Below are 19,945 nucleotides of genomic sequence, written 5' to 3' on the forward strand. Positions count from 1 at the left end.
TAACAAGTTATATTAATATTATATAAATTAATATTTTGACGGTTTCGGCAGTTCTTAATATAGCATGGATCTCATATTTCTACCCATCCATAGTTACATATTTCATATGATTTCGTTTTTGTATTAACTAAAGTTATTATGAACTCTAAATTATCTACAAACTTAATATTCTTTTACATGAAAAATGCATTTTCTTCAGATTTCGTCATGGTCACTGTCTCCATCTTCTTCTTCTTCTTCTTCTTTATCATCATCATCACTCGGTTTCTCAAAGTTCATCATAAACCTAAGTGAGTCACCTTCTTCTACTTCCCACTGCTTCTTCAGCGCTATGATCGCTCTCGAAGCAGCTGCTGCAATTGCTGGGTTACTGTCTTGCGCAAGCCTCTGCTTCCAATGGGACGATAACAATCAAACATTTGCAAAAAACAGTTATCAAGTGCAAGATTTGCAAGAGTGTTTATTACCTGTAATGCTCCCATGCCTGCATTTCCAAGTGTCCACATCGACGGTGCAGCTGCCAAGGCGTTAGCCAACGCTTTTCTACACCAAACAACGCGTTTCGTCATCAACGTTTTGCATTTGTAACGTGTGTAATAGTGAAGAACTCACACAAAGAAAGTTGTTAAGATAAGTAACACAACACATTTGGTTTTTACGTTACCTTGTATTGACGTCTGGAGAGATTGAGCATTCAGCCAAGAGAGATGCACTACTTTTACCATCCATTGCATCAAGGTCTATCAGAGTTGTGACTAACAACTCAAGCTGTTAAAACAAAAACAAAACACATTATTTCTGTGAATGTAACAAAGGAAAGAAAAATAAAACAAGACCGGCTTTGGACAGAGACCTCTTCAGGGTCAGTGTAGTCAATAATTCCATCGGCTTCTGAGAGCGCTGATGCCATACTCTTGTAAGCTTCCTGCTTCAACATCAACAAGGAACCCTCAGAGAGAGAGAGAAGAATACTTAAGAACACATAGCCTTCTTTTTTCCAATTTAATCAGACCTCAATAGCAGATATGCGATCAGATGAAACTTCCCCTGGGAAAAAATCTAGAGCTTTGCCATTCTTCTCAAGTGATATGCGGTCCGTGGTACCAATTTCAGATGTAACCCTATCAAAATGACAATAATAAATTAAGATCTTGCTTTCAAGCAACAACAAGTGTCAAGGATGTATGCATCTTTCTTACAAGCTGTCAACCATTTTTTGCACCATCATATCATGAATGTTCTTGATGAACTACAACCACAACAAGTGTAACCATTACCAAAAATAATCCAAAAAACATCAGTACTATAACATATCACACTTTGCTTTTACCTCTAAAGCCATTAATGCATCCTCCATTGCCCGTTGTTTAGCACGATAATCTGCACGCCTCAAATCAGCCTAGAAAAGATACATACACTGATTAGTTACACAAAAACTTCACAGAAAATGAAACGGATGGGCATACATACCTCTAAGGCGCCGTCACTCCAATGCTTATCAGCGGCATTTTTCAACTTAGACTGAGCTATGTTCTTTAATATCTATTGACATAAACCAATAAAGAGAAATAAAACATAGATAAAAGTACATATCTGTGAATGTATAAATGAGAGGATAAGCATACACTAGCAATATGATGAAGGCGCTCGGCCTTTCTCTTGACATTACGGTCTATTTTCTCTGTATCTTCTCTTGCCCGAGCTACATGATAAACCCAAAAGATAAATTAGATGTGACAGAACCAAATCTTGGATTGAGAATCTAGAATTACAGAACTTACCATCAAGTTTAAGGAACCCTGAACCAAGAATAGCAACGTCCTGACGCGCACGAGCGTCAAGTCTCATAATGCCACTGAAAAGATTTGGGACCTAAGAGACCTTCTCCAATGACAAGTAATGTTTAAAAACGCAGGATAATGAGGAATATACCGAGAAAGAAGAACAAAGTCACTACGAGCCCTTTCATTAACAAATTTAGCATCATTAGACACATACTCCACCAAAACCTGGCTTGAGCTGCTTCTTCTACTTGGCATCACTTTCTTCTCACCTTCCTTTTGTACAATTTGAGAGCTGAAAACACCACCAAGAAACTCATCAGCTAACACAGGAAAAAAGCAGACTAGTTTGATCTATGGAGGATAAGAAGTAAGAACCAAAAGATCTTAACTTACTTAGGGGGATCCTCGTGTGGTTTAGTTTCAGTGTCTTGAGACTTCCCAAGAAAACACAAAGTAGAAGAAGAAGAAGATCTACGAGAAGTAACAAAAGTGACAGGCTTTGTACAAGAAAGACCTTGTAGTAATTCTTCAGCAGAGGAGGAGCCCTTTTTGGGTGAGAAAGCTAGCAAGACCCTTTGAGATCTTGAAGCGTTAACCCTCTTCGCTAAAATGGGACTACGGGGAACAACTTTGCTCACGTTAAGAGCCATTGGGATATAACACAAACCTAACAACTTATCTCTGTAAACCAAAAGTAAGCAGCTTTGAGATCAATTCGATGAAACTCAAATTCTTGATTGTAAAGGTAATCTAGCACAAACCCATCAAGGAAAAATCCATAATTTATGATAAGGAATCATAAAGATTGAATTTTTGATGCAGAGAGAGAGACTAACCTTGTGAGATAGATGAAGTGGAATAAGATCAAATCCAAAGGGGATATGTTAACGTTAGAGAAGAAGAGGAAGAAGACAGAGAAGGAGAATTATAGATGGGAGTGAAGATTTGTAACCACAAGGGTTACTTGTGGCCCAGTGTGAGCCAACCATACCCGTAGGTTTCTATTTTCAATCTCTTGTCCTTGTTACGTATGGGATCCACTCCTTCCTCCTTTTAATATCTTTGGTCCCATTTCTACAGTGTGGAACCTCTACTCATATAGTCATATGCTCGGTCGGCAATTATCGAATTAGGTGGATTTGACTTCATTCAATTTTTTTTTAATATCTCCAAGTACTTTTTCCAGAGATTCATGTGATTCAACTGTCTTTTGCCGTATTGATACCACACGTAGACGTCATTTCAGTTTTGATATCGTGTGATTGTGGACGATTAAATGTGTTACCAAGAGTAGTTGATAGGAAATCTGGCTAGGGAGAAAAGAAATTAAAATTGTTGGTATTAATTTATAGTTGTTGAACTGGTTACAATTCAAAATTACAAACTGTTTAACTAGTAATTCCATCATATTCACCGGTTTGTTTTCATAGGTGAACTTCTTGGTGGGGATGGCTAATTTAATGCATATTCAGCTGGTTCTTATATGTCAAGCACTTCGTTTACTTCAAGTCACACAAGAGACTACTTAGTCGGGAGAATGTTGAAGAGTCTCGGAGCAGTTGACGAGAACCTGAGACACATGTTGTCGGAGACAATGGCGTCTTGATAACTGAAAGTACGCCTGAAACTGAAGATGTTGGAGCCGGAGTTGAAGCTCCTCTACCGCATCAACGCCCAAAGTTGGAAGGACATCAATGTTGATGTGAATCACAAAGTGGAGAGTCGCCTGAAATTGAAGTTTTTGGAGCTAGAGTTGAAGCTCCTCCATTGCGTCAAAGCCCATAGTTGGAAGAATACAGAGATATTGACCGCTAACGTCACCCGGGCAGTAGAGACGATTGCATTGTTGTTGGTGACGATGGTTATGATGTGTTTGATGATGAAGAATCTAATGATGGTTTAGGTATCAAATCAAAGAAAAATGAAACTTATAAGACGACTTTTGAGAAGCTGCGAGAGATGAGGAAGTTGGGAGTATTAATGTAAACAATGGAGGTAATATTTGGGATGATGAGAGGATTCCCGATCTTTTGTCATCTAGCGATGATGAAAACGAGGCAGAACAAGAGCTTAAAGAGATTTCAAGCTTGCGGTTCTCAGATATTCTCTGAAAATTAGATACAACATTAAGCTCTATAGGTCTCAGGCTTTGAAGATTGATGTAAAGTGTTCTGACATGGAGAGTCAGGTAGTCATATATGATAATGTGAAGAGAAGATATAAAATGCAAATAAAAGTCTATGTGACTAATCATATATTTGTTAGATCATGGAGGTCTAAAATGTTGAAGTGATCAACAATTACAGAACAGGAGATGGCTCAAGAGATCAAGAGAAAATACAATTTGGAAGTGACTATGACTAGTGTAAAAATACCAAGTCAAAAGTTCTAAGACAAAGGGAAAGTAGCCAGGAAAACTATTATCAAGCAAAAAATGGGTCAAAGTACTAGAATAAACCAAGGAACGTGACGAGGTTATAACTACTGTAATAATAACTGACGAAGGCGTGATTAAAGGATAGATATGGAAGAGGATAAACGTCGATCTAGAGAGAGAGTGCTGGATCTTACACAAAAGTGTATACATTTCTTTCCTTTTCCCCTCATTTTTTACTTCACTACACCTAACACACAAGTGTATACATTGTTCCTAAGTTCTTTCACCAGCATGGAGATTTCTTTCCGAATTATCTCAATTTTCTTACCATCTATAATTAATCCAAGAAAAATTAGTCATCATAACATATTAAAAAGACAACAAATTCATATTACATTAGACCAAAAAGAAAAAACAAATTATGTACACAGCTACCAAAAAGAAAAGAGTTAAAGAGAGAAGTGTTAAACCCAACCCAACCATTTTTTCTTTGGACTTGATAAAAAAGGCTGCCAACGCCTTCTTCTTCTTGCTCCTCCTCCGTCGTCTCTCTCTCTCAAAATCCCAAATCGATTCGATTCGATTCATTTTCCCGATCAAGTAAGCTTCTTCTCCGATCCCATAGTAAACTGATTGATTAATCTAATTCATCTGTAATCTTATCACGAACTATTCTGCATATCGATTTCGATTCGAATTCTTCTGTTCCAGCTACTCACGTTTACGAAACAGAACGTAATCGAGTTTGATCCGTTACATATAAACCCTAATTTCTCGATTTCTGTTACAGTCTCAAACCATATGATGGAAGTCTGCAACTGCATCGAGCCTCAATGGCCAGCCGACGAGCTCCTAATGAAGTACCAATACATCTCAGACTTCTTCATCGCCGTCGCCTACTTCTCAATCCCCCTCGAACTCATCTACTTCGTCAAAAAATCAGCCGTCTTCCCTTACAGATGGGTCCTCGTCCAGTTCGGCGCCTTCATCGTCCTCTGCGGCGCCACCCACCTCATCAACCTATGGACCTTCACCACCCATTCACGAACCGTTGCCCTCGTGATGACCACCGCCAAGGTCTTAACCGCCGTCGTCTCCTGCGCTACTGCCCTGATGCTCGTCCACATCATCCCGGACCTCCTCAGCGTCAAGACGCGTGAGCTCTTCTTGAAAAACAAGGCTGCTGAGCTGGACAGAGAGATGGGATTAATCCGGACTCAGGAGGAGACTGGGAGGCACGTGAGGATGCTGACTCATGAGATTAGAAGCACGCTGGATAGGCACACGATCTTGAAAACCACACTAGTTGAGCTTGGGAGGACGTTGGCGTTGGAGGAGTGTGCGTTGTGGATGCCGACTAGGACTGGTTTGGAGTTGCAGCTTTCGTATACGCTTCGTCAGCAGCATCCGGTTGAGTACACGGTGCCTATTCAGTTGCCGGTGATTAACCAAGTGTTTGGTACTAGTAGAGCTGTGAAGATATCTCCTAACTCGCCCGTGGCGAGGCTGAGACCTGTCTCCGGGAAGTATCTGCTCGGGGAGGTGGTGGCCGTGAGGGTCCCGCTTCTTCACCTTTCGAATTTTCAGATTAACGACTGGCCTGAGCTTTCGACGAAGCGATACGCTCTTATGGTGTTGATGCTTCCTTCGGATAGTGCGAGGCAGTGGCATGTTCATGAGCTGGAGCTAGTCGAAGTCGTTGCGGATCAGGTAATGTACACACTTTGGAGCTCAGTTAATGTCTGATGTTGAGCTTGTCTGAACTCTTTTTTTTATTTGTAGGTGGCGGTAGCTCTCTCACATGCTGCGATTCTTGAAGAGTCGATGCGAGCTAGGGACCTTCTGATGGAGCAGAATGTGGCTCTTGATATAGCGAGACGAGAAGCGGAAACAGCGATCCGTGCACGAAATGATTTCCTGGCGGTTATGAACCATGAGATGCGGACGCCAATGCATGCGATCATTGCGCTCTCTTCCTTACTTCAAGAAACGGAGTTAACACCTGAACAGAGATTGATGGTGGAGACGGTACTGAAAAGCAGTAGCCTTTTGGCAACTTTGATGAATGATGTCTTGGATCTTTCAAGGCTTGAAGATGGAAGTCTTCAACTTGAGCTCGGGACATTCAATCTTCATACTTTATTTAGAGAGGTAACACGATATCTTTTCCTCCTGCATAGGCCTGCGGGTTTGGGTAGTTCAGGTAGTTTGGTTCGACCAAGATTTTGCCAAATTGAACCGGAAAAAGTTTGGTCAGTATTCCGATAGTTCCGTTTTTAAATTTTTTACCGAAATTAACCGGAGTTTTTGTTTTCGATTATATTTTGATTAAATTCGGGTAATTTTGGTTTAAAATTTTGGTAATTTCAGTTGGTTCGGTTTAAAATTTGTTTAACAAAATTTTTTTTTTGAAAAACCAAACTAATCGAATACCGAACTGAAAATCAAAGTTTTTATAAACCTACCGAACTGAACTGAACTAACTGAACTAACGGAGAATTTTGGTTCGGCCGCATGCCTACTCCTGCATGTCATTGTTTGTATACTTTAGAACAGCTTCATGTTTTAAAAGTTAGAGTTTTGGTTGAAATTTCTGAATGTTGTTGCAGGTCCTGAATCTGATTAAGCCTATAGCCGTTATTAAGAAACTGCCCATCACACTAAACCTCGCACCAGATTTGCCAGAGTTTGTAGTTGGGGATGAGAAACGGCTAATGCAGATAATATTAAACATAGTTGGTAATGCTGTGAAGTTCTCCAAACAAGGTAGTATCTCCGTAACTGCTCTTGTCACAAAGTCAGACAACCGAGCTCCTCCAGACTTTTTCGTGGTGCCAACTGGGAGTCATTTCTACTTGAGAGTAAAGGTTAGTATCTTTGGTCCCATAAACCACGGATGAGAGTACTTTCATAGATCTTACTATTGACGATTATTCAACCATAGGTAAAAGACTTGGGAGCAGGAATAAATCCACAGGACATTCCCAAGCTATTCACTAAATTTGCTCAAACACAGTCTTTAGCGACAAGAAGCTCGGGAGGTAGTGGGCTTGGTCTCGCCATCTCCAAGAGGTTGAGCCTTATTTAGTGTCGTTACTTTTCGTTCTTGTTTTCGTCTCTAATGGTATTGATATAGTTTGCACATTTGACAAAGGTTTGTGAATCTGATGGAGGGTAACATTTGGATTGAGAGCGAAGGTGTTGGAAAAGGATGCACTGCTATCTTTGATGTTAAACTTGGAATTTCAAACGAATCTAAACAGTCTGGCATACCAAAAGTTCCAGCCAATCCACAGCATGTTAATTTCGCTGGACTTAAGGTTCTTGTCATGGATGAGAATGGGTTAGTATAAGCCTATTAGTTCTATCTTTCTGCTGTTTGTTATCAGATTTGATGTTTGCTTTTGGTCGCAGGGTAAGTAGAATGGTGACGAAGGGACTTCTTGTACACCTTGGATGCGAAGTGACCACGGTGAGTTCAAACGAGGAGTGTCTCAGAGTTGTATCCCATGAGCACAGAGTGGTCTTCATGGACGTGTGCACCCCCGGGGCCGAAAACTACCAGATCGCTCTCCGTATACACGAGAAATTCACTAAACGCCACCAAATGACACTGCTCGCGGCGCTCACTGGTAACACCGACAAACCCACAAAGGAGAAATGCATGAGCTTTGGTCTAGACGGCGTGCTGCTCAAACCCGTGTCGCTAGACAACATGAGGAACGTTCTGTCTGATCTTCTAGAACATCGGGTTCTATACGAGGCCATGTAAGAGGACGTTGCCGGAGAGGGACACTGTCCCCGCTTTCTCTCCCCCGTTAGAACATCGGTTAATGTGTAACACGTACAGAGATTGTGGGGGTGGGGGAGAGCGTTTTGGATGATATTATAAAACCAGAGGGAATAACGAAACACAAAAAAAACTAGACCGGACTGTGTTGGATTCCGGTTTACAAAGGAACAAGATGTTGACGGTAACATGTCTATCTGACTTGTGTTGTATCCTTATATATAGTTACATTCTTATTAGAATTTGGATTGAGTAATGGAACTTTGTTGCGTACATGTATAATATTGATGCGGTGTTATGAGTTAGAATCAACGACATATTAGGAGGGGGGAGGAGCGCGTTTTGGATGATATTATAGAAACCGAGGGAATAACGAAACACAAAAAAAACTAGACCGGACTGTGTTGGATTCCGGTTTACAAAGGAACAAGATGTTGACGGTAACATGTCTATCTGACTTGTGTTGTATCCTTATATATAGTTACATTCTTATTAGAATTTGGATTGAGTAATGGAACTTTGTTGCGTACATGTATAATATTGATGCGGTGTTATGAGTTAGAATCAACGACATATTAGGAGGGGGGAGGAGCGCGTTTTGGATGATATTATAGAAACCGAGGGAATAACGAAACACAAAAAAAACTAGACCGGACTGTGTTGGATTCCGGTTTACAAAGGAACAAGATGTTGACGGTAACATGTCTATCTGACTTGTGTTGTATCATTATATATAGTTACATTCTTATTAGAATTTGGATTGAGTAATGGAACTTTGTTGCGTACATGTATAATATTGATGCGGTGTTATGAGTTAGAATCAACGACATATTAGGAGGGGGGAGGAGCGCGTTTTGGATGATATTATAGAAACCGAGGGAATAACGAAACACAAAAAAAACTAGACCGGACTGTGTTGGATTCCGGTTTACAAAGGAACAAGATGTTGACGGTAACATGTCTATCTGACTTGTGTTGTATCATTATATATAGTTACATTCTTATTAGAATTTGGATTGAGTAATGGAACTTTGTTGCGTACATGTATAATATTGATGCGGTGTTATGAGTTAGAATCAACGACATATTAGGAGGGGGGAGGAGCGCGTTTTGGATGATATTATAGAAACCGAGGGAATAACGAAACACAAAAAAAACTAGACCGGACTGTGTTGGATTCCGGTTTACAAAGGAACAAGATGTTGACGGTAACATGTCTATCTGACTTGTGTTGTATCATTATATATAGTTACATTCTTATTAGAATTTGGATTGAGTAATGGAACTTTGTTGCGTACATGTATAATATTGATGCGGTGTTATGAGTTAGAATCAACGACATATTAGGAGGGGGGAGGAGCGCGTTTTGGATGATATTATAGAAACCGAGGGAATAACGAAACACAAAAAAAACTAGACCGGACTGTGTTGGATTCCGGTTTACAAAGGAACAAGATGTTGACGGTAACATGTCTATCTGACTTGTGTTGTATCATTATATATAGTTACATTCTTATTAGAATTTGGATTGAGTAATGGAACTTTGTTGCGTACATGTATAATATTGATGCGGTGTTATGAGTTAGAATCAACGACATATTAGGAGGGGGGAGGAGCGCGTTTTGGATGATATTATAGAAACCGAGGGAATAACGAAACATTTAGGGTTTAGAGTTTAGGGTTTAGGGTTTAGGGTTTAGAGTTTAGGGTTTAGGGTTTAGAGTTGAGAAATGAGGTTTTGGGGATAAGATTTCAAATTTTGAAAAATAAAAAAATTAAAATTTTCAAAAGATAAAATGCTATTTTGGTCATTTTGGTTTTTGAGTGCTATTTTTGTGATATAAACATAGAAATGTGCTATTTTGGAGATTTGCCCTTAACTAAACCATGTTATTTGAAAACTTAGTTATAATTTTTTTAAAATAAATATTACTTGTTATTTTTTAAAATATGATTTTCTTTTTTTTTTTTATTAAAAGGTTTAAGATGATTTTATTTTGTTAAATAATCTATGTTTTAATTATATATTAAGAATTGGACGTCACATTACATCATTTCTTATGATTTTTTGGAGTTGGATGATCATAAAAAAAACCTGTGAGATTTTTTTTTTCATTTTTGTTAGAAGAAACAAACTTGTAAATTAAATTCACATATTTTTCCTTTAATTTTATATACTTACGTAGATTATCTCATGTTTTTACTAAATTTAGTTTTTACAGTAGATTATTGTTAAAAATTGTTTGAGTTAAAATGTATAATTAATTATAAAATTATTTATGTAATATTAGTTATTTAATTAATATATTTGACCCATATAATATAAAATATACATGTATTTTAAAGTACACAATTATATTATTGTAGATTTTCATAAAATTGTCGTGTGATGTATGTAATTATATTATTGTAGATTTTTCGTAAAGTTGAACTTGGTAACCACATAAGAAAAAAAAATTATTTGTAAAATTTAATTTTTATTTATGTTGGTCGGAGTTTGAGAAAACATGTAAAATAATATCTTAAATGGATTTTCTTTTCTTTTTTTGTTCTCAAATTTTTTTGCTACTTATTCTTGAAGTAACAGAATCTAAAATCACATTCTGTATTTTTTGGTTTTCTTTCAGCTCAAAAATACTAAGTAAAATAGCAAAAAGGAGAAAAGAGTAACAGAGCATATCCACCATATAAAAGCTCCTAAAACCACATTCTCTATTTTTTGTACCATCTGAGAATCAAACACCTCAATCTCCACTTGAGGACTCAGATTCACAATGCAAAGATTCACACTTTTTGAGCTATTCAGTTACCGGAAGATGACAAATATACGTGGTTTTCGCAGTTTTGATGATAGCTGCTGAAGAAGAAACATTAATTAATTGCAAACAATAAATCAAATTTCAAATGAAACAAACAATAGATTCTATTACAAGTTGGGAAAGGAACAAAAATCCACATGGCATACCTTTGATTGCAACTTGAAAAAGAAAAACAAAAGGCGTAACACAGGAGTTAACCATTTAAAAAAAAAATAGCAAAAAATTCCTAAGAACAAAAAAGAAAAAAATCCATTTAAATATTATTTTTTCATGTCTTCTCAAACTCCGACCAACATAAATGAAAATTAAATTTAAAAAATAATTCTTTTTTATATGGTTACCAAGTTCAATTTTGTGAAAATATACAATAATATAATTACATACATCACACGACAATCAACATCCCGCGCATATCTACCTAATATATAAAATAGAATTGATTTAAAGGTTCTAAGAATGTCTACATAGACAAAAAAAAAGAAAAGAAAATAGCCCATCGTTTATACTAAATAATAACATATCATTTATACTAATAAATAATAAAAATCACCAATAAAAGTGTCAAATTGATATCTTAGTTGTTTTCTTAAATGTTACTTTTATTAAAAACTATAATTTCAAAATCAAATAAAAAAATATAAATAAATTATCGGAAAAACTAACAAAAAGAAAAAAAAAATCATAAAACGCTAAAACTATATATGTCAAAATAATAAAAATAAATTAAAAATAACTTAAAAGAGCATTTTCAATACATTTCCTTAAGCATGTCAAAATATTCAAAATAGTATTTATCAAAATCTTTTTATCATTCAATAGTAGTTTTAACTGTAAAGTTTTAAACAATCCATTTTAATCAAGAAACATCAAAACTTTAATATGTAAAAATATAACAAAATTTTAAACAAAATGTATGATGTCTGAATTTTTAAGAAGTTGAAAATTTATTTACATGTTGATATATCTAAGTTATGGTAATATTTAGTCATATTAGACATGCCGTTTTCCCTAGATTTAACAGTTTACATTAAGTTTGTCTCTCTCTCTCTTATGTTTTGAGAGAATGTTTTCTACAAATAGTCTTTGTACACACCGCTTCTGATGTCAAGATTGTGAAGAAGAAACTGAGAAGCACACAAAAGATACTCAAGAAATCAAAGCAGTAACATTACGCTAACCAACCAAGGCCAGCTTCAACTTAGTTCAGAGAATATGAATATTACACATTTATACAAAAATAGAGGCTTTGAGCTTCAGAATTTCTACTATTACACATCTATCCATACTTCTTCGTATAAAAGATTACATCAAGTTTGAGCCAGCGCTTAACAAACCAATTGCAGTTAACGGAAAACAGTAAAAAAAAATACTTTTTGACGAATTTTTTCAAGTTCTCGTGGATCGTTAACAACAACTTGGGCACCCAGCTGCATTTTTGTCTTCTGAAGATTGAAGTCAAGGCAAGCAATCTTGGCTGGAGACACTCTTAATGGCATCCTTGGGCAGCGCTGCCAGTATTGAGTGCATATTCTTTCAACAAATAGCTGTCTCGCGCACTTTGTCCATGAGCTTTCAGAATATTGATCCCCTATAAGGTAAGTAAGCAGAAAATGTTTAATTAACGATTAAAATATCATCCTGACTTCAGATGCTATTTTTAAACTTTGACAGAAGAGAATAAACAGACCTTGATAGGGTACTTTATCTCCCCTCGCTGATTTGTCATCTTCACTGATAGAACGGCATCCACAACCTTGAAGAAAAAAGGTGATTATAACAGTTCAGAAACATGGAGTAATCAGCCAGAATTGCAAGAAATTATAAACGGATCCCACAATTTAGAAGGAAATTCTATAGCAGACTTATGTAGAAAAGAGTCCCCCAGACTACACAGAGAGTAAACATAGGAATTAATAACACAACTCACAACACTAATGCTTTGCGAACAAAGGAATGAGAAATGAAAGCATACCAAGTTGGCAAAGAAGTCGCTGTCACCAGATATCAGTTTGGTGGACATGCTGGTTTTAGCACAGTTTATCAATGGAACTTTCCCAAGCTTTTCGACCTATATAATACAACAGAAGTAATTAACTGAAGCGGCAGAGACGGTCACTACAGAGAACTTACACAGTTATGCTTACAGAAAAACATTATAAACGTCCACCACATAAATTCACATTTCCTCACTACTTATTCTGACAATTTGATCTAAAGCTTTGTACCTGCTCCTGCGAGTGGAAATACATGAAGGGTGTGTAGTTGAGGAAGTTGGATACTCTTGATGTGTATATGTCAGCATACCTGAAACCAATTTTGAGAGAAGGAAGTGTGAGAGATATACTACAAGTTGCTCAGAAAAAGCAGAGAAGAGGTATCCGTACTTTTCGATTTGTCTCATCAAGTATCTTTTGTCCCACAAACCAGCACGTGAAAAGAAGCCCCACCTGGTCAAACAACCCCAAAAACTATGAGTCAGAAAGAAGAGGTATCATAGATACTTGCGTAGTTTGCCCCTTTTTAAGAGAAACCTTTTGTTGAAGAACTCGCCGTCTGATTCAAGCATTAGACCAATCTTGTCATCTAGTCTTTGCATTACAATGAGAAGCTTCTGCATGGTCTCCGTCAGTCCTTGATCAGCCAAGTTTGTAGCAGCCAGGGTCTAGAAAGAAAAGATAAAGAGAATACCTTATACTACCAATTGTATCCAGCACATGAACTATAGATCTTGTAAAGGAGATAAACAAACCTGAGCAGGAACGACCTTTGCTACTTCTTTGCAGATCAAGCCGAAGTATAACACTATGAACATGAGTCAAGAAGTATGATAAAGCGATGAATAAATAGCTTTTCAGTTACCTGGTGTGTTATGATCACTTCTAAAATATCTCGTAAGAATTTCAAGTCTCTATATATCTATATCGAGATTCAGAATGATTATCAGAAAAATGCAAAGAAACAGAAATCAAGATTTTTCACCTCCTACCATCAACCTTGAGATTACATGGAAGTGAGGTTAAACAATTTCCAGATGCATTTGCTGTTCCAAAGAGACAGAGAAGCAATTAGAGATCCAAAGAAAAAAGGTTCACGTTTTGCATATAAGAAAGAGCTTAGAAACTGAGATAATACCGCTGCTGCGTACTAATACTGCCTAGGATCCAACAGTGAGAATGAGTCTTGTTGAGATTGAAGCAGCCATATACTTTGAACCAACTGAAGAAACCCCAAATGCTCATCTATAACACCAACTCGAGTTTCTCAATCTAGCGTAGAATTTAATCTAATCGAATTAGAATATCAATATATATGAATAATAGATCATATTTTGCTCCACTAAGAGAAGAAGAAAACTAACCGGCCAGAGGAGCTGCGATGATTGATGGTGAAGGCGAAGAAGTAAAACGGAGACTATCAAGGATCCTGCAAAACATGAACAAATAGAAACACAATCAACAAACATACGCGAAATCATCTCCCAAATAGGTGAAACAAAATTTTTGATTAAAAAGTTCATCAAGAGCATATCAACCCACACGAAAAGCTCTGGAGTTAACCCTCTCTCAAAAAAAAAATTTATTTTGTTGTTTGAACAGATTGATAAGATGGTTTCAAAGATGAGGAATTGTTACCTTTTTATATTCCCTGATAAACCGCCTAGCTGAAGAACATACATTCAAGACTATATCGGTGTTGATTGAATTAATAAGGGATTCAATACGAAGAATCCATAACAGGAACCGCTTAGGTGATGAAGATGAAGATCAGACGTCGCGATAGATCGTAGAGAGAGGATGAATCCTGAAGATGAGACGGCGTAAAGGAGGAGATTAGAGAGGAAGGCTCGTCGGGCTGGAAAACTGACGAAGTCGAAAAGCCTAATAACGTCAAACGATTGAAGCCCATCACGCGGAGACTTAATGAAACGCAGAACATGGACACGTGGCGCCGTCTTCTTGCTCGACTTTCTTAGCCGGCGGATGACGTGGATGGGCCTAAGAAGGATAGAAACACTTCTTTAGATAGATTCTTATTAGAATTTGGATTGAGTAATGGAACTTTGTTGCGTACATGTATAATACTGATGCGGTGTTATGAGTTAGAATCAACGACATATTATGTGTGGGGGCATATAAGAACACCCGCAGCAGTATCGTTTAATTAATTTGTTTCATATGAGTTTCTCGCTAGAAAAAGTTTTGTCTTTTTACCAAGCCCGACAACTAACGCAAGTTTTCGTTTGGTAAAAGGTCACATTCAATAACCTAACTTTTTTTCTATAACTTTTTTTTTGTATAATCTGTGACAATTGCTAGTCGATAGCGGAATTTTCTATAACTTGAAACTCTTCGTATTCGATAGCGGAATTTTCTTTGATTAGTTCTGCAACCTATTCTTTTTCTACTGAGGCTACCATTGTCCTATAGCTTTTTTTTTTTTGTCTTTTCATTGTCCTATAGTTAGTTTACAGTCATTTAGTCTAAAGCCAGTATTAGTAGTCAGCAGAAAATCATATTTAGAGAAAAGTTAACTTTTTATTTCTTCTTTTTTTTTTTTTGTCAGCACTTTTTATTTCTTTTTTAAACTGACTTTTATAAAAATGATTTTTATGTTGTCAAAAATGACTTTTATTAATAATAATTTTCAACTATGTTTGAATAAGAAGAAAATCCTCCAATAAATTTTTAAGTTATTAATTATTAAGGTCTATCACATTTTGTCACAAAATTGTAAAAAGAGAATGACATACATTAACAGTTTATAAGTTGAAGGATAAAACACAAAAAAAAGAAGAAGCTAACTTAGGGATTTCCTTCCAATTCAAAATTAGTTTGAAGAGTGTTTTATCACTAAAAATCATTTTTGATTGTTGTTATTTGCTTACAAATTACAGTAACGTATTTTATAATTAATTGATTTTTTAATTTATGATTGTGTATAGATTTTCGTTTTTCTACTAATGCGAGTATGTAATCTTCTATATACTCGTATTTAACATCTATTTTTTCCCGGGTTTAAGCACTCATTCAATGAACCATTATCAGAATTAAACCCCATCTGAACTGATTGACGCGTGCAAGCCGCGTCATAGTAAAAGCTTCAAGGCCTGGAAGGGATTTGGAGTAAATATGGAATGTTATCGTTTTGGGCATATCTATATATATAAAGCTAAATATGTAAAGTAATTTTTTTAGAGTTATTTTTGGGTTCACCCCCTACCAACCAATAGGATTTCATTATTTTAAATTCGATATCTTTTAAAAAAAGAAATAAAATATTATCAAATTATATTATGTTTAAAAAGAAAATAGTAGTTACTGAAAAACCATTAAAAAAAAAATCTTTTTAACGTCGTCACCAAAACACTAAACCCTAAATCCTAATCCCTAAACCCTAAATCTTAAACCCTAAACCCTTAGGTAAACCCTAAACACTTGGGTAAATCCTAAACCCATGGGTAAACTCTAAACTCTTGGGTAAACCCTAAAGCCTTGGATAAATCATAAACTCTAAATAAAAACACTAAGCCCTAATACTCTAAACCCTAAACCCTTGAGTGTTTTAGTGTTTAGTGATTTTGATTTAGAGTTTAAGATTTCTCCTAGAATTTAGGGTTTACCCAAGGGTTTAGGGTTTAGGATTTAGGGTTTAATGTTTTGCTGACGACGTTAAAAATATTTTTTTTTGTAATTACTACTATTTTTTTATTTTTACCTTTTAATTTAAAAAAGATAATATAATTTGAAAATATTTTGTTTCCTTTTTTAAAAAATATCGAATATGAAATAACACAATCTATTGGTTGGTGAATCTAGAGGTTCACCCTAGGAAGTGAACCCAAGAATAAGTCATTTTTTTATCACACATTCTAGCGTCTTAAGGAAATAAATCAGTTTAGAAAATAAATATAATTAAATAATTCGTAAATATAAGAAATTTCGAAAAAGAGAAAATAGAACAGAAGACCTATTCTTTGGTTTTGACTGAATATGAGGTGCTTATAAGAGAAGCAAGTCACTTCAGAGGCTACGATGTCAGTCAATTACAAAATTTTCGGTCAAGCCAATTTCTTTATAATCTAAATTTCTGAAATACCAAAGCTTTTCATTCTGAAGAAAGAGAGAGGAAAAAACCGAAAATGGAGAATATGTTAGGCCTTCTAAGACTTCATGTGATTAGAGGTGTTAATCTCGCCATTAGAGATTCTAAGAGTAGCGATCCTTACGTCATTGTTCGAATGGGTCAACAGGTATTATTCCAGACTCCTAACTTTTCACGAATTTCGAGTTTGTAATTCAGTTTCTTAGGTTCCGTATATATTCAAGGTTGTCCCGTTTATTTTTTAATATGGATCTTTTTGGTCACCAATCTGGTTGTCTTGCTCAGATTTTCTGATGTATCTGATGAGAAAATTTCAGTTAAAAAGTGAATATAAAAACTTATCGTGTTATAATGAGACAAAAAAAAATGAGACAGAACATACATACGTGTTTCAATTATAGGTTTGATGCAACGCGAGTTTTTAAGTATCAACATGTCAAATGTAGTTGAGTTTTACTAATAAGAAATTCCTAGGATTTGATTTTATCATTCAAAATAGTAGTTCTTGTTTCTGACCTTGTCACACCCATATAAAATGATCAATTTTATTTTACATGTACAAATTTACACTTGAATATATGGTGTTATGTTTTTCTTCTTTTGACACAGAAAGTACGAACTCGTGTGGTGAAAAAGAATTTGAATCCAGAATGGAACGAAGATTTGACACTCTCTATTTCTGATCCAGTTCTTCCTATCAAAATCGTAAGTGGATCAAACATTACAACAACTTGCTCTAAGTTTTGAGAAACAGAACAGAACATAACAAGAAAGTGGGTATTATTTTTGTGATGATACAGATGGTTTACGATAGGGACTGGTTCTCAAGAGATGATAAGATGGGAGATGCGTTTTTTCACATTGATCCATTCCTTGAAGCCATCAGGATCCAAAACCAGTTCAGAGGACTCCCCGAAGGAACTATTAAGAGTAATCCAAACTTAAACTGTATCTTTTATTAATTAATGAAAGTCATGTACAAGTGGGGTATTTATACCGTATATAGAATGAGTATAGTAACACCCTATACTCGTATAGTAACTAAGTATATACACTAATATACCCCCCTCAAGCCATGAAACTCAAGAAGGAGTATAAAGGCTTGAAAGAGACATTCGGTTGATCAATGAATGGAAAGGACCCGGATGGAGAGCCTTGGTCAAGACATCAGCATGTTGATTCGTCGTAGTAACATGATGAAGAGAGATGAATCCTTTCTTGACCTGATCGCGAATGGTATGACAATCAACCTCGATATGTTTCGTACGCTCATGGAACACAGGGTTGTTAGCAATATGCATTGCCGACTTGTTATCACAGAAGAGTTTAGCTTGAGCAGTGACTGCAACATGAAGATCAGTAAGAAGCTGTTGTAACCAGATCAATTCACAAGTCGTCATAGCCATACTACGATACTCTGCCTCAGTACTACTACGACTGATAGTGCACTGCTTCTTTGATTTCCAGCTAATCAAAGAAGAACCCAAGTAGATGCAAAAACCAGTCACAGAGCGTCTTGTATCAGGACATGTAGCCCAGTCAGCGTCAGAGAACGCATTCAAACACAACTCTGCATCAGCCGCATAGAACAATCCTTGGCCTGGATTAGATTTCAGATATCGCAGGACATGATGAGCCGCACGTAAGTGTACATCAGTAGGTGCTGAAAGAAACTGACTGAGACGATGAACAGCGAAGGTAATGTCAGGTCTTGTGATTGTCAAGTATAGGAGACGACCAACAAGTTCCCGATAAGATGTTATATCTTCCAGAGGAATACCAGTAGTGCTGCTCATCGGAATAGTAGGATCCAAAGGAACAGCACATGGTTTTGAAGCCAGGAAACCCGTATCAGCAAGAAGATCAAGAGCGTACTTGCGTTGACACAGAGAGATCCCTGTAGAATTCCTTGCAATCTCCAAACCCAAGAAGAAACGAGCCTGACCTAAGTCTTTGATCTTAAAGGCGTGATGAAGAGTTTGCTTCAGGCGAAGGACAGCTTCATCATCATTCCCCGCAATCAAAATATCATCAACATAAACCAAAACAGCAGTGAAAGAGGTTCCTTGTTGAGATATAAAGAGAGAATGATCGGCAGGAGATTGTATAAAACCAGACTTCAACAGAACAGAGGAGAAACATGTGTACCACTGTCTAGATGCTTGTTTTAATCCATAGATGGATTTATGTAGACGACAAACAGCATTAGGAGGTAACACTTCGCCTGGTCCTGGTGTGTAACCAAGAGGAAGACTCATGTAAATCTCCTCATCCAACTCACTATGCAAAAACGCATTAGTCACGTCCATCTGAGACAATGACCATCCTTTCTTCGCAGCTAGAGCTAATAACAGCTTGACACTAGTCATCTTTGCCACTGGGGAAAACGTATCAGTATAATCCACCCCTTCTTGTTGTGTATACCCCTGAGCAACCAAACGAGCACGCGGTCTCTCCACCGTACCGTCAGCATTATATTTGAGAGCATAAACCCATCGGCAGCCAACAACATTCTTTCCAGGAGGTAATGTCACAATAGAGTAAGTCTTGTTTGTATTCATACCATCAAACTCTGTATTCATTGCCTTCTTCCATAGATCAGATAGAATTGCCTGCTTGAATGTACTTGGAACAGTATCAGCAGAAACTGAAAGAATGGCATTTTGAAATTCCGAAGAGATGTTGGAATATGAAAGAACAGAAGAAATAGGGTATAAAGGAGTGGAAGTTGATTTATGAAAAGAATGAGATGGGGTGTGTTGAATGAGAGAACAATGATAGTCAGATAAGTATTGTGGAGCCTTACCAGTCCGTCGCGGTCGATCTCTAAGTAATGAAGCTTGACCTGTTCCAGAAACAACTGGTAAAGACGAACTAACGGCACTAGAGTTAGATGATGATGCAGGACAAGATTGATTAGGAGTAATAGAATCACTATCTAATGCAACAGGAGTTGGTAAAGGCAATATGATCTTAGTAAACAAATCATCAGGAGGCAAAGCAGCATTCTTGAGGGGAAAAATATGTTCATGAAAAACAACATTTCGAGATATCGAGATCACATTCGTATCAA

General features: G+C 36.6%; 4 protein-coding genes across 10 annotated transcripts; 2 read left to right on the forward strand and 2 right to left on the reverse strand.

Annotated features, from left to right (window-relative positions):
* LOC106296655 lies at window positions 1-2,814 on the reverse strand. The gene is made up of 13 exons (XM_013732840.1): window positions 2,621-2,814; window positions 2,178-2,465; window positions 1,933-2,076; window positions 1,782-1,855; window positions 1,626-1,702; window positions 1,471-1,542; window positions 1,331-1,399; window positions 1,200-1,249; window positions 1,013-1,121; window positions 854-925; window positions 665-768; window positions 468-543; window positions 1-387 (listed from the first exon to the last, which is right to left on the reverse strand). The coding sequence occupies exons 2-13, from the start codon at window positions 2,432-2,434 to the stop codon at window positions 196-198; spliced, it is 1,296 nt and encodes a 431-aa protein (XP_013588294.1). The 5' UTR covers window positions 2,435-2,465; window positions 2,621-2,814; the 3' UTR covers window positions 1-195.
* Window positions 2,815-4,621: 1,807 nt separating this feature from the next.
* LOC106299922 (ethylene receptor 1) lies at window positions 4,622-8,169 on the forward strand. Its single transcript, XM_013735937.1, has 7 exons — window positions 4,622-4,761; window positions 4,952-5,871; window positions 5,944-6,312; window positions 6,771-7,028; window positions 7,106-7,233; window positions 7,316-7,504; window positions 7,576-8,169. Exons 2-7 carry the CDS (start codon window positions 4,963-4,965, stop codon window positions 7,931-7,933), a joined length of 2,211 nt encoding a protein of 736 aa, XP_013591391.1. The 5' UTR covers window positions 4,622-4,761; window positions 4,952-4,962; the 3' UTR covers window positions 7,934-8,169.
* Window positions 8,170-11,924: 3,755 nt separating this feature from the next.
* On the reverse strand, window positions 11,925-14,771 carry LOC106299924 (T-complex protein 1 subunit alpha-like). Of its 7 annotated transcripts, none has more exons than XM_013735946.1 (12): window positions 14,403-14,759; window positions 14,129-14,193; window positions 13,903-14,009; window positions 13,764-13,810; window positions 13,630-13,686; window positions 13,520-13,545; window positions 13,302-13,432; window positions 13,155-13,217; window positions 12,996-13,074; window positions 12,743-12,838; window positions 12,458-12,523; window positions 11,925-12,358 (listed from the first exon to the last, which is right to left on the reverse strand). In XM_013735946.1, exons 7-12 carry the CDS (start codon window positions 13,385-13,387, stop codon window positions 12,257-12,259), a joined length of 492 nt encoding a protein of 163 aa, XP_013591400.1. In that variant the 5' UTR covers window positions 13,388-13,432; window positions 13,520-13,545; window positions 13,630-13,686; window positions 13,764-13,810; window positions 13,903-14,009; window positions 14,129-14,193; window positions 14,403-14,759; the 3' UTR covers window positions 11,925-12,256. The 7 variants fall into 7 exon arrangements, with proteins under 7 accessions (XP_013591400.1, XP_013591399.1, XP_013591396.1 ...); XM_013735945.1 differs by having other exon boundaries at window positions 13,757-13,810; XM_013735942.1 differs by lacking the exon at window positions 13,630-13,686 and having other exon boundaries at window positions 13,520-13,572; window positions 13,750-13,810; window positions 14,403-14,771.
* A 2,039-nt stretch (window positions 14,772-16,810) lies between these two features.
* Window positions 16,811-17,834, forward strand: LOC106298014 (protein C2-DOMAIN ABA-RELATED 2-like). The gene is made up of 3 exons (XM_013734118.1): window positions 16,811-17,020; window positions 17,482-17,577; window positions 17,673-17,834. The coding sequence occupies exons 1-3, from the start codon at window positions 16,910-16,912 to the stop codon at window positions 17,832-17,834; spliced, it is 369 nt and encodes a 122-aa protein (XP_013589572.1). The 5' UTR covers window positions 16,811-16,909.
* The last annotated feature ends 2,111 nt before the right edge of the window (window positions 17,835-19,945 follow it).

Source organism: Brassica oleracea, chromosome C6 (assembly GCF_000695525.1).
Source record: "Brassica oleracea var. oleracea cultivar TO1000 chromosome C6, BOL, whole genome shotgun sequence".
Classification (NCBI taxonomy): domain Eukaryota; kingdom Viridiplantae; phylum Streptophyta; class Magnoliopsida; order Brassicales; family Brassicaceae; genus Brassica; species Brassica oleracea.

Coding starts and splice junctions, on each gene's coding strand:
- LOC106296655 (XM_013732840.1), bottom strand. CDS start 2,434: ATGGCTCTTAACGTGAGCAAAGTTGTTCCCCGTAGTCCCATTTTAGCG. Junction 1,856..1,932: donor GACTTTGTTCTTCTTTCTCG/GTATATTCCTCA, acceptor AAATCTTTTCAG/TGGCATTATGAGACTTGACG. Junction 388..467: donor CAGGCATGGGAGCATTACAG/GTAATAAACACT, acceptor CATTGGAAGCAG/AGGCTTGCGCAAGACAGTAA.
- LOC106299922 (XM_013735937.1), top strand. CDS start 4,963: ATGATGGAAGTCTGCAACTGCATCGAGCCTCAATGGCCAGCCGACGAG. Junction 6,313..6,770: donor TTCATACTTTATTTAGAGAG/GTAACACGATAT, acceptor ATGTTGTTGCAG/GTCCTGAATCTGATTAAGCC. Junction 7,234..7,315: donor GGTCTCGCCATCTCCAAGAG/GTTGAGCCTTAT, acceptor CATTTGACAAAG/GTTTGTGAATCTGATGGAGG.
- LOC106299924 (XM_013735942.1), bottom strand. Junction 13,218..13,301: donor GGCGAGTTCTTCAACAAAAG/GTTTCTCTTAAA, acceptor TTGTTTGACCAG/GTGGGGCTTCTTTTCACGTG. Junction 12,359..12,457: donor AGATAAAGTACCCTATCAAG/GTCTGTTTATTC, acceptor CTTACCTTATAG/GGGATCAATATTCTGAAAGC.
- LOC106298014 (XM_013734118.1), top strand. CDS start 16,910: ATGGAGAATATGTTAGGCCTTCTAAGACTTCATGTGATTAGAGGTGTT. Junction 17,021..17,481: donor TTGTTCGAATGGGTCAACAG/GTATTATTCCAG, acceptor CTTTTGACACAG/AAAGTACGAACTCGTGTGGT. Junction 17,578..17,672: donor CAGTTCTTCCTATCAAAATC/GTAAGTGGATCA, acceptor GTGATGATACAG/ATGGTTTACGATAGGGACTG.